A 13,896-nucleotide genomic window follows, 5' to 3' on the forward strand; every position below is an offset into this window, starting at 1 on the left:
CCTTATTGAAATAAATTGAGAGTTATAATCCATCACCAAACTATCATGTAATTTAATGTGTTTGAATTTCAACACAATTGTTTTAAAATAAAATAGCAGACATAATTATGGCCCACTCTGTATATTTGATTGATTTGTTTTCATATATTGTAATATATACTGAATGTTTTTATAAGAAATCATAAAAGTTAATAATTTGAGATCATTTATATTTGTAATTGTAAATATTCTTGGATTATGAACAAACAGATTGTTAATTTTTAATAAGCAACAAAATTTACAATGTATTCATTTTAAATTTGTACCATACCAGTTGCATTTTTTATAAATAATACTATAATATACATTAGTACACTAGTATATGTAAATTTTCTGTTTATTGAAAAATTCAACAAACAAGTTTGAAAATTTTTATGTATTAAAATATTTTTATTTTTTATTTTCTCAGGCTGTCAAGCTTATATATAATAAATAAAATTTGGATTATTTTTTAAAATAATGAAAAAATTGCATTGATTTAGTTTAGTTAGTTAAATGACAGCATAAATTTTAATACATAAAAATGTGTGGTAAAATTAATCTTATTTTATTTAAGTTCATTATATTGAAACAACTATAAATATAACACATTAAATATAAGTATTAACTGTCTCATTAGGAAATGTGTGTCTAAATGTAAGGAATTTCTGCACATACACTTTTTATACTGAATCTTCATTGTACCGTCTGAAAAGTTAAATTGAAAAATGAATAAACTATATGTAAAAAAATCATCAGAATCCCAGATACCATATTTCCAATTGTTTTTATTGAGTGTATAGTGGAATCTGCTAATTTAAACAGATTTCAAAATTCCTCACTACATAGCACCAAAATTCCTCACTACGTCTCTGATGATATCAGAGACGTAGTGAGGAATTTTTTCCTGGCCATAGCACCAAAATTCCTCACTACGTCTCTGATGATAATCAGAGACGTAGTGAGGAATTTTGGTGCTATGGCCAGGAAAGAAAATTGCACTGTTCTAAAAAATACACTTAGCTATTTTATGCTCTTTATTTCAATACAATAACATTTCTACAATAATTTTATTTTCCGAGCTTTTCTTTGAACAAATTATTAATTATATTGTAAAAATTTGCTTCACAAAACATTTCAGATTCTATTGATAAAATACTTAAATTGGTAAGATGTTCATGATTCATTTTTGATCTGAAATAATTTTTTTATAATTTTTAGTTTACTAAAACACTGTTTTCCTGAAGCAATTGTTAAAGCAAAGTAACTATGTTAGGGTAAGATTCACATTTGTAATTTACAATACCCTGCAAAATTCCAAAGTGATACATATTTTCCAAATAAGCAAACAAAATTTATGCTTGAGTTTTAAAACATGCTAACTCATCTATTAAGCATAAAGCATCTAATTCATCATATTTAATGTAACAATCTTTGGCAGCTTTTGTCAAGTATTCTAAAGTTTATGAAACTAAACCTTTTCCCATTATGAAAGAAAAGAGCAACAATATTGTATGAATGCTCTCAAAGTGGTCAATAAGTTGCAAAATAATCATGTCGACAACTTCTAAAAATAACCAATTTAATTTTTGTTTAGAAATAGTAATCATATTTGAATTACATGACAACAATTTTAACTTCTTTTTCCTGTTTTTCAGTCATTTCAAGTTCAATATGTAGCTCTTGACACTTTTTCTGGTACTCCATGCTAATCGCTTGAAAACCATTGTTTCTGAAATCTTTAAAATAATTTATTAATCTATTCAAAAGAACGGATGTTCAACAAATATCTTGGTCTCTTGTTTGCAGTTGTAAATTTACTGTATTTATTTGTATCAAGATTTTTTTCCCACATAAACAGCATAAAAAATTTACAGTATAAGACTTAGTGATGCAAAAGGACTTTTGTTTTATCTTAACACTATCTGCACCAAAAGACGGATTGTATGATTTATTAATAATAATATTTAATACCTCTTTAAATTGTGTTTTTAGTGCAGATACACAGTTTAATTGTGTATTTCAGGGCCGGCACGAGGCAGGTTCAGCATGTTTGCCAGAATCTGGCCCAGCGTTTTGAAAGGCCCCGTGGCGTACGAAAATTCATCAGACATTTTGCAGAAGATTGAATATTCGGGTGTGTGTGGAAAATGCAATCTCATAATCCACTAATCGATGACAACTTGCTGCACACTGACATGAGTGCAAGATTCTCTCTCAATCTTTGCATTGAAATATTTGTTGCAGATTTTCACATCAAACATTTTCACATCTGCCAATGTTTATGTCAACATACCCAAATTTATTAATTGCGTTACAAATAATGTTAACTATGCTAGTAATTGTTGCTTCAGCTGAGCGTAGTTTCTCACAGTTGAAACTAATAAAAAATTATCTTCAATCATCAATAAGCCAAGATAGATTTACATCTCTGGTTATTGTTTCAATAGAAAGCGAAGTAGCAAACTCAATTAATTTTGATGACGTAATCAAAGATTTTGCAGCAAGAAAAATTATGTAATATTCATCTTACAAAAAATATATGTAACATCCTTTGTACTTATAATAAATAATTCCTTATTGTGAAATTTAATTATAGGATTTGAATGTATTCTGGCTCAGCAAAAGGTCACACTGGCCTTGTATCTGCACTAAATGTCATGTGTCACTATGATCTTTTAAAGTTATTTTTAATATAAATGTTATTTTTTTTCCATTTTTGAGTTGAAAAAACAAAAATAATTAAATATTTTTTAAATTATTCCAAAAATGTTATCATTTCTAATCTAGTATGTGCAGCTTTAACTCCAACAAGATTAAGAAAATGTATAGCACAGGGTACAAATGTAGCTAGATTATTAACTTTCATTATGAAAGTCTACATACCATTGTATTTGCTTGACATGTTTGCTGCATTATCATAACTTTTTCTCCTGAAATCTTTAACCTCAAGTCTGTGTTTGTTTAATTTATTTAAAATTACATTAGCAAGTTTCTCTCCTGTCTTTTCTATCAAAGAAATAAAATCTAAAAATTTTTCTTCACTAATAACAGTTTTGTTAGCAATTTTCAATGTAAAATTATCACCTATGGCCAGGGCCATATTGGCCATAGCCTCACTATGCCTCTGATTATCATGATTATCTTCAAATAAATAAGTCTTTTTATGCTTTCTTTTCTATGCTCTGTCTCAACATTGGTTGGTAAAATGAAATAATTATTAGATATAACTACTGGTATTAATTAAAATTATTAATTAAAACTACTGATGTTTAAAATTAATTATTTTAATTGTTATTTGTTTACACTACAATAGTTTAAATTACTGGCATTATTCTAGCTGCTGTTGAAGTTGTTAGCAGACAACAGTACAGGGTTAATTATTTATTAGTTAATAATAATAATAATTTACGATTAATTAGTGTTTAAGTTATACATTTTTTAATTGTTTTAAAATGTTCGTTTTAATATTACTTCACTAAAAACAGACTTTTCTTTAATTGTAGTCTTATTTACATACTTCAAATGTTATCAGTATAGACAAGTACTAATAAGTGGAGTCTACTGTATTTTCATTAAATTATTTGGATATTTAATTATATGAAAATTTATTTTATAATCTAGTTTTTGTATGAACTTGGATTGCCAAAAGAATGGAATATTGTTGATGTTCTTGGATTAGATGAAGCTCTTTTAGCAATGGTACCTCGTCCAGTTTTAGCAGTGATTCTTCTTTTTCCTCTTGGCGATAAGGTAATTCTAATGTATAATAAAATTTTTTAAATTTATTCTGAGAATTATAGTGGAATTGTATCTGTAAAACTATTATATATTTTTAAATTTTTTTCATTTGTAAGCTATAAAAGTTTATATACTATAAAATATAATATATTGTATGAAGATTAATGTATTTAAATAAGAAATATTAAACTTTTTTTTTCTGTTTCAGGCAAACATAGAAGAAAATCCAATTGGAACTTTAAAGCAAGAGGATAATGTTTATTTTCTAAAACAAACTATAAGAAATGCATGTGGTACAATAGCTTTAATTCATGCTATAGGAAATAATGCTAAGTCTTTAAATTTAGGTATAAAAATACTTTTATTATTTAGGTTTAGATTATTATGGAAGTGTAAATAAATTTTAAAAGTATGAAATGTTACTAATCTCTTTTTTAGAATCTGATTCTATACTTAGCAAATTTTTAATTAAGACCAAAGATGAGACACCAATTACACGAGGAAAAATTCTAGAAAGTGATATGGTATTTAAATATATAAAATAAAATCTTACTTTTAAATTATTCTTGATTGATTATTTTATTTAAAAAATTTAATAATAGTTATTTCTTTTAGTGTTTTTCATCTGCTCATCAGCAGTATGCAGAAGAAGGACAAACACAGGTAAAATTTAATATAAGATAAATCTAATTTATTTTACTTNCATTTTCTATAAAATTTACAAAAGATCAAAAAAATATATTTTTTAAAAACTTGCGAATATATATATTTTTTCGCAAGTTCTTAAGTTTATTTTTTGTTTATTATTTAAGTTTAAGTTCTTGGGAAACAATTTATAATGATGTTTAATAAATCTATGCTTGAATTTCTCCAAGTATTTTAATTAATGTAGAATGTTTATGATAAGGTTTGGTACAGTTTGTTGTCTAAAATATTATTGAAATAGTCTCTATACACAAACATGAAAATCAATTATATATTATTTTTAAAAGTTTTTTAAATTTGTAATAATGTATTCTTCTTGAATAAAAAGAACTATAGTTAAACATTATTAATTTAAGTAATACAGTCGACCTCCTATAACATTGTTGATAATTCCGTTTTATATGAATTCCATGTTGTACAAGTCACTTAGATTTTACAAATACGTGAGCCATTCACAGCCCAGCACACATATTTGTAAAATCTAAGTGACTCATACAACATGATTCATATAAAACGGAATTATGGACAGTGTTATAGGGGGGTCGACTGCAATTAATAATGTAATAGTTTTCTTTGATTCAAGTTAATAAGTACTAACACAAAAATTTGCAAAATGATAACTTTTCATGTTTTATTAATAAATAGTCAAGTTTTCAACATCGTGAAATTATGGCATCACGCTACATTTTAAAACATCATCAAACCTATTTCAATAAATCTAAAATTTATTTACATAAAAACATATTTTGGCCATGACAACACAAGTTATTTAAACTTGCATCTGTTTCAGGAATTGTTAAATTTTATTAAAATTTGTTATTAAAGAAGTATATTTAAAAACCAGATGTTCAACAGTTATATGCAAGCAGAATTGAACTTAGCCAATATTGTATCCTAGACAAACAGTCTCATTGTACCCCCAATTCCACCTTAGCCTCTTGGAATCTGACTTCATGATCATGCACATTCTGTCATTCATTATTTACGAAACAGAATTTAAACATATTTTTTACTCTGTATGGAAACAGAGCTGTGTAGCAGAAAAGTAGAGATTAAATCATTTAAAAAGAAAATATAGTGAATTAGAAAATCTATAGTTCTTACATAGAAATTTTGAAGTTAATTAAAGAACATAACATTTATTCTTTTAAAAGGTCAATTTTTCAAAAAAAAATATTTCCTCAAAAAAATTGATGAAACTTCATGGGTTAATTCCACAGAAATAACCGCCGTTTTTTTGCCTGGACTGCATTTAATCAGAGACAAAAGCTTATCTTCCTATTCTTTATTTACTTATTTACTATGCATTTCGGGTGCAATATTTTTGCGTAACTTAGACCCCTCTTCAGGTTTTACATTTCTATAAATTGGTAAATTCAATTATTGCATTTGTTATTACGGTAAATTACAACAATTTTGGATATATTTACACAATAGTTAACTAATCTGTTTTATGTTTAGACATACATCTGCCCAGTGTTGATGTTGTGTCCCCTAAGGCATTTTTAGACCGTTTTTCCCCTTTTTTTGTTTTCTTTTCCTTTAGCTCCTCCCAAGAAAACAAAAAGAGGGGAAAACGATCTAAAAATGCCTTATGGGACACAACATCAACACTGGGCAGATGTATGTCTAAACATAAAACAGATTAGTTAACTATTGTGTAAATATATCCAAAACTGTTGTAATTTACCGTAATAACAAATGCAATAATTGAATTTACCAATTTATAGAAATGTAAAACCTGAAGAGGGGTCAAGTTACACAAAAATATTGCACCCGAAATGCATAGTAAATAAGTAAATAAAGAATACGAAGATATGCTTTTGTCTCTGATTAAATGCAGTCCAGGCAAAAAAATGGCGGTTATTTCTGTGGAATTAACCCATGAAGTTTTATCAATTTTTTGAGGAAATATTTTTTTTTTGAGAAATTGACCTTTTAAAAGAATATAAAGAAAACCGCACCATTGATATAATACATATCTATTACTTATAACATTTATTACTGGATTTTTTTTACATATCCACATGTAAAATTACTATTAATATTTAGAAGTCCAAAACTTACAAAATTATCTAAATTATTAATGTTTTTAGCATAATTCATCTCATTTTCAAGTGCTTTAAGTGAGAAAGAACAGAATTTAATTTAATTTATTGTAGTACTCTCATTTGATTTAAACATTTAAGCAAAATAGAGAATATTCTTGATATTATGTGATTAAAATTTTTAAAAATTAAGTTATAGTAGTGCAGTGGTTATTTACATTTTCTTTTTGAGAACTAATTATTTTTCTTTTATAAAATTAGCTTACTATATTTTATAACATAAAAATGATTCAGATTAAGCAAAAAAGTATTATACCTGACCAAATTCCAACAATATTTCTAAAAATGATTACTTACATTTTATAGAATAACTAAGTTAACCTAAAGATTAAAAAAATTAGCATAATTGAAAAATAATTCAAAAATGATTTTATTAAACAGAACAATTTATCATGATATAGCATCATAAATAAATTATTATGTTAATGACATGAAACAAATTGTTTCTTTTTAATGAATTTCATTTAAAATTTTTGTTAAAAAATTTTTTTTTATAATTTTTCTTTAAGAAGACATCAAAATTAATTTATTGTATTTAATCTACATATTTCAAACACTGTAGAGTTGAGTTTATAAAACATATCTTTGAATTTTTTCCAGAATTATGACTATCAATAAAATAAACTTTTAGAAGGCTTGTAATGTATTTAATTTATGACACTACAAAAATATTATGTCATTTACTTAGAAAATTACTTTGAAGAAGTCATTAATTACTGTATTTGATAGTGTATTAAGACATGACTTTTGTCTAAAAAAGACTGAAAAAATTACACTGTCTTATATGTGAAGTTGTGACCTTCCATATGCAAATGAATCTCCCAAATGGCCTTTGGTAAGCCACAGGTAACCTCTACCTAGCACAGATCTTGAATAAAAATGTTGCTGTTTAATTAAATACATTATTATTGCTAATTTTAACTACATAAAAATGGAATTATTGTAAATATTAAAGTTAGATAATTTAAGGTCAGTTATTAATTAATTATTTGTATTGCATATCTAACTCTTCAAAGTTAAATAGTAACCCTTTTTTAGCTCTTACTATTTATGGCATAACCTGTAACATTTATCTTTTATGCAGGAGAGCTTAAGTACACTAAATACATTTTTTCCTAAATATTCTGGGCTGAAATGAATGTGTGTTTTATATGCCATAAAATACAGTTATTTTTGATATTTCTGTATTTGTTAAAATATGATAAATATCTCTAAATTGTTGTTCTGAAGAAATTTAATAAAACTGTTTTAGAATTTTAGAATAATTAATTTGAAGAATTTTAAAAAGAAAGTTGATATATTAGTAATAATGAAATTATAATAATCAATATTATAAAAGGCCAACCCAAATTATAATAATTTGGTTGGTCTTTTAAGTTTTTATAATAAACTGTAGAATATCTGGAAACATTTTAATATATATACAAATTCAGTTTTTGACTTCAAAATGTCCTTTTTTTATGCTATCTTCTATTCATTTTCTTAATTTTCTTAATTTCTTGAATTTTTAAAACGGAGTTTGTCATAAAAGAATTGTGCTCAATCCAGGCTTGTGACTGTTTTAAAAATTTGATAAATGAAATAATTCTAATCACAGGTGTAGCTACCACGGAGCAGTTGGAGCACACTGCTCCAGGTGCACGAATCGTGAGGGCTCCAAGTTAGAAAAAACTTATAAAAATATTTGTAAAAATAAATTTTCCGATTTGCTACATTTTCTATAAAATTTACAAAAGATCAAAAAAATATATTTTTTAGATAAATAAAACTAATTATAAGCACCTAAATATTTTAGTATGCACTTGACTTAGTATAATTTTAGCATACATTGTAAATATAACCATTAAGTTTGTCATTCATTTTAATGTGTTTTAATACTCTGTTAAAAGAAATAATTTCTATATGCAAAGTTGCTCAACTACTTTTAATCTACATGGCAGCCTCAAGTAGCTTCACTGACATTATTGCAGCATGTGTAATTTTCTTTTTATAACTTTATCGGTTATCACAGTGACAGCAGAACAAAGTTTTTCAAAACTAACATTAATCAAAACTTATTTAAGAAGCAGCATGTCACATTAGCTGTTTGGTTACTATATCAATTGAAAAAACAGTGGATTGTCAACTTTATCTGGAGAAAGTGATTGACTGATTTGCAAATGAAAAAGCAAGAAAACAAGAATTTTAATGTATTGTTATTTATTTGTTATAAAAGTTCACATGCATGCATTTTGCCAATAGAGTTTATATAATATGTAGAAAATATTTTTAGGTACTTCATACTTAAAGAATTACATTTTATTTTATTATTATATTTGTATTTATTAAATTAAATATTTTATTGTTGAAATGCCTTGAATTTCAAATAAATTATTATAAATGAGGTTTTAAATCTAAATAATTAGATATATGTTTCTAAACTAAATGTTCAAAATAAATTTCGCTAGACCTCTTTTGAGGAACAAGCAGGCACACCAATTCTATTTGCTCCAGGGCACCAAATATGTAGCTATGCCTCTGGTTGTAATCATAATGGGTTATGCAAATATTCATTTTCAACAACAATAACAACAATAGTGTTCTGGTTTATAGCAAGAAAGAGAGCAAACAAAACTTTTTAATAATTTATTATCTATAGTATCAATAAAATTTAAAAATTATTAAATAATGTGTGTTTAGTTTAAAAACAATCTTACATGGAATGTAAACATTACATGCACTTATGAGATTTTTTTAAAGTTATCAATGCAATGTTGAATATTAAATTATTATTATTATTATTATTGAATGCTAAAAAGATTTTAAAATATATTTTAACAAACAATTTTAATAAATAATTATTTATGTTTAGGTTCCTGATATAAATGTAGACGTAAATCTTCATTTTGTAACATTTGTTCATGTGGACGGGCGATTATATGAATTAGGTAAGTTTCAACGAATAACATTATTTTCTTTTAGTTTAATGAAATTTAAAATTTGTTATTTATCATATAATTTTAATTGTCATAAAAAGATTGCTTTTTTTCAAAATGAATTTTTCATGCATTTAAAAATCTTTTTTTTTTAATATAGTGTTTATGATTCTGTTGGTCTGAGATGATACATGCAAATGTATAACAGTAAATAAAATAAAAAATAAATAAATAACAGTAAAACAAAGAGAATCTTCAATTTAAAAGAAAATAAATTTTTTTTTTTAATTAAAAAATTTTATTTTGCTTTATAACTTTTAGGCAAAATACTGTTTTCTTAAGCAAATTTGAATGTTATGTTTAATATTAATCATGCCATTTGTGAATAATAGTTTTGTATTAGTAATATTTAAAATTGATAGTAACTTTCAGCAACTTATAGTTAATAGAGATGGAATGTCAGTGGAATCATGCTTGACATTCCAAACGCCATTGTCAAACTTCTAGGCTTACAGGATGGCGGCACAGAACATCCGACATTCACGTTTTTGTGATGAAAACATCAATCACAACCCCTCTAATAATTTAGGTTTCCTGTCATATATGAAAAGTAAAAATCTCGAAATTCTAAAATAAATTATCACAATCATGCATTATTAATTAGGTCCACATTGCAGAAAGGATACTGTACTATATTGAATTCAATATTATTGAATACAAAAAAAATTAAATAACAAACTTTGGAATTTAAATTTAGTTTTAATATTAGATTAATAATAATTTATACATAATTATTTATTTTCAGCAAATTGTTCTTCTAATGAATATTAAACGACACTTTATTATAAAGCACTAAATGATTTATTTTACTATTAATCAATAGTTTTTTTTTTTACCAATAAAACAGTTTAAAGCATTTTACATAATTTTCCAGTTTCCAATAGCCTTATTTAAGAAAGTGTCAAGATAATGAATATTATATTCAATAATTTACCAGTCTATTAATTTTTCTTTGCATTAGTTTTTAAAATGAGTTAAATTTCTTAAATTATTAACATAATGAGTAATTATTGAAAAAAACAGTAATATCAGTAACATATTATCCTTCATAAAAAAGGAAATAGGTTTGCTAAATTAAATAAAGTTTGAATAATTTAGAAATAAAAGCCTGCCTGACAGATGTTTGTTTTTTTCTTTCAAAACATTTATATTGGTTTTTATTATTTTTTTAATTGAAATTGTAGGTAATTTTTTTTATTGCCGAAAGCTAATCATCTATCATTTTTGTCTTTAATTTATCACAGTTTTTTTTAAATTGGTATTGTATTAAAGGCTTTTTGAAATTTACATACACTATAAACACATTTCTTTTCATTGAGATTACATTGTTGTAATCAATATAACTTTTTCCTTATCTTTCCTTTGAAGAATAGTGAGTAGTTATTAAAATGATTAAAATCTTAGTTTGTAAAGATTTTAATGAACTTAATAAGATTTTAAAAGTCGTATACCTATAACATAGAGAAGTTTTTTACTTTGTTTTAAATTATAAAATCATTTTATTCCATCTTAATGGAGAATTACCTCTATAATCATAATAGAGACATTTAAATTTAACCTTTTCACTTTCAAGAAACCAAAAATTAAAGTTCATAAATAGTTTTCAAAATTATTCATTACCTTATGATACAGAGTTTGTTATATCTGTTTCTCAGTTATATTTAAATTTTAAAATTTGCACAACGTAAATAAATTCTTAGAATTTTGGAGAAGTGACATGATTCTTTTTCAAATGCATTTGACAAAAATGTAACTGTTTACATAATTATTAAATTGGTTATTGTAACCATTATATATGGACTAATTCTATATCATAAAAATCTTTATTTACTACTACAAATCCCTGTAGAGATTTCAGCATTTACAATGGCCCAAGTTTGGAAAAATGCATATTGGGATTTTGAAGTAGTTAAACATTTAATAAATATAAATTCTTGATGTTAAAACGCTATTTAAATTGCTTGTTTTAATCTAAACTTTTGGTTTAATTTTTTTAAAATTATTTTTTTAATACTAAAACGTTTAAAAATGTGAAATGAATTTTTTTATTGCAAAGATTTACGTTTAAATACATATTTAAAATTAAGTTTTTAATGCTATTATTTAAACGTAGTGAACGTTTAAATAATAGTATTAAATAAAATTATAAAATTGTATAAAATTGGTAACAATAATTGCAGTGTTTCCTATAGTCAATATTTAAAAGTAGTGCTTGAATATAACTTTTAAATATTTATGATTATATTTGCCTTGACTTTCTAGTTTTAATGAATAATAATAAATCGTTTATGCTTAAGTACTTTAATATTAAAAATTATATGTATATATAAAGCGTAGACGGGACGGATTTATTTATTGGAGACTCCAGGACACTTTGTGAAAGTCCCCAGTAGTCACTCACATACTGTGCAAATTCTACTACTGTATAGAGTTCTCTACAGGGCCACTATTAGTCAACTTTCAGGGCTTAGTTGTCAAGGGGCATCAAAAGACGTTCCTAATAAAGTGCCTGATTTGAATTGTGACAAAAATTAGAACGATATCTCAAGTTGAAATAGTAAGATTTGTGAGTTTTAACTTGTCACTAGTATTATAGTTGCATATATGAATTTTAGTTTGGTAGTAGTATAGTGTTAGAAGTTATCAGGGATGTAGAATAAACTTTTAAAGACTAGTATAGCCCTAATTGTCGGTTCTGTAAAATCCGAGTAGTAGTATAGTATATTTTACAAAGCGATTTTATTTTTCATCATTCGGATATACTGTAAAGACTGAAATACGCTGATATTTGTGTATTAAAATGAACGAATAAATAAATTTATATTATCCAAACTCAATTCAAAGGCGTTTTGATGGTGAACGACAAAGGAATTTACGTACATCTGCACTAATTCGTAAGGGGCGCAAAAAATAGGACTTGCGGGTGGGCGCGGATACCCTAGTAGCGGCGTTGGGTCTCTACTTTAAATTTCATACTCGCAATGTTTATAAATTTTAAAAAAGAGAGAAACAAAAGAAATGATTCAGAAAACGGAATATATTTCATTTCCTGAATCACTTTTGCTTTTTTGGAGGCCCTTGAGCACTTGCCCAGAATACCTTCCATAAATCCAGCCCGATTGAATATAAACAGTAGAACACTGGTCGCGGGTTGACGCCTCACCAACGGACTGGCCACACGAAGTTTTCTGGGTTTTATTCATGTTTATAACACACAGATTTTCCACCCCACTTCAATGGAGCACCCCCTTGGCAGATCGCCCTCGTGTTACATTGTCTTGTTTTATCAATTAATTTTTTTATTTTCCCGGTTTTCTTACATGTAACAGAGTGAAAATATGGCGATCGGTCAAAAAATGAACTCCCAAGATTTTTACATTTTTGGACTCGTGACCTTGAAACGTCGAGAAGTGCAAAAAAAATCGGGTGATGTCTGTGTGGGGGCACGATTTTCTTCACTCTCTTTGAAACTTAATAACTCCTGTACTTTTTGTCGAGAATTTATAAAATTTTGTAAGAAGGTTTATGTATTAGAGGGATTGATGCTATTAAATTTTGGTGGTTAATAGTCGACGGGTAAGGGAGATAAAGGAGGGGTCGTGTGTCGTATCTCGAGTAGGATCGACTTAATGACGATTTTATTAGTTATTAATATTTAAAATTTTTTTATAAACCTCATCGCTACCTTCAAAATTAAGCTTTTTGCCATTTTATAATAATTAATAATATAGAAAAGTTTTTTTTTATAAAATATTAACAGATGGCTCCACACACGCAGTTGCCGGGAAAGTTGAATAACTCGGTCTGGATATTTTTTTTTCCTGAGTTAATAGCTCTTGCTTATTCAAACTAAAAATATTGTTTGTGTAAGATTTTTTATTCACTATGATTAATTAATTCAGTTTCAAATATCCTTATGGTGTAACTTTCACGGATTATAAGTATAACTCCTCAAGTATACGAAAAATAATGTTTCTATTTTTGCAGAATTTACTCTTCGCAAATTTTCCCCATTCATTGATTTAACTCTGTACCCGATCATTTATGTTACACTCTTCAGAAATTTGAACATTCAACTCCTGATGAGCTAAACGGTAAAGATCCTTCAAATCGATTCTTATATTATTATCACGATTAAAGATTCACAATAAATGGCCTTGTAACAATGTTCTTAATGGTTGAAACATATTTCTACTGACCCAGTTTCAGAGTTTTAATAAATAACATTTTCAACAATAAAAATTTCATTCTGTCCACAAGAAAAACGGTGAACAAATAGCTCTACATTACAATTGTCCTGTGAAATATTTACAATTTTTTTTTAATCAGTTTTTGTTACAGATGTTTTC

General features: G+C 25.9%; 1 protein-coding gene across 2 annotated transcripts in view; it reads left to right on the forward strand.

Moving 5' to 3' along the window:
- The window catches only part of LOC111625186 (ubiquitin carboxyl-terminal hydrolase isozyme L3-like), a 65,125-nt gene that overhangs the window by 3,165 nt on the left and 48,064 nt on the right, over positions 1–13,896 (forward strand). For both annotated transcript variants that reach the window (XM_023368263.1, XM_023368254.1), the window contains exons 3-7: positions 3,643–3,771; positions 3,968–4,106; positions 4,198–4,283; positions 4,375–4,422; positions 9,424–9,499. In XM_023368263.1, the coding sequence (XP_023224031.1) occupies positions 3,643–3,771; positions 3,968–4,106; positions 4,198–4,283; positions 4,375–4,422; positions 9,424–9,499 (478 nt within the window). The remainder of the gene's footprint in view (positions 1–3,642; positions 3,772–3,967; positions 4,107–4,197; positions 4,284–4,374; positions 4,423–9,423; positions 9,500–13,896) is intronic.

This window comes from Centruroides sculpturatus, unplaced genomic scaffold (genome assembly GCF_000671375.1).
Source record: "Centruroides sculpturatus isolate CEXI.00-Female unplaced genomic scaffold, Cexi_2.0 scaffold77, whole genome shotgun sequence".
Lineage (NCBI taxonomy): Eukaryota > Metazoa > Arthropoda > Arachnida > Scorpiones > Buthidae > Centruroides > Centruroides sculpturatus.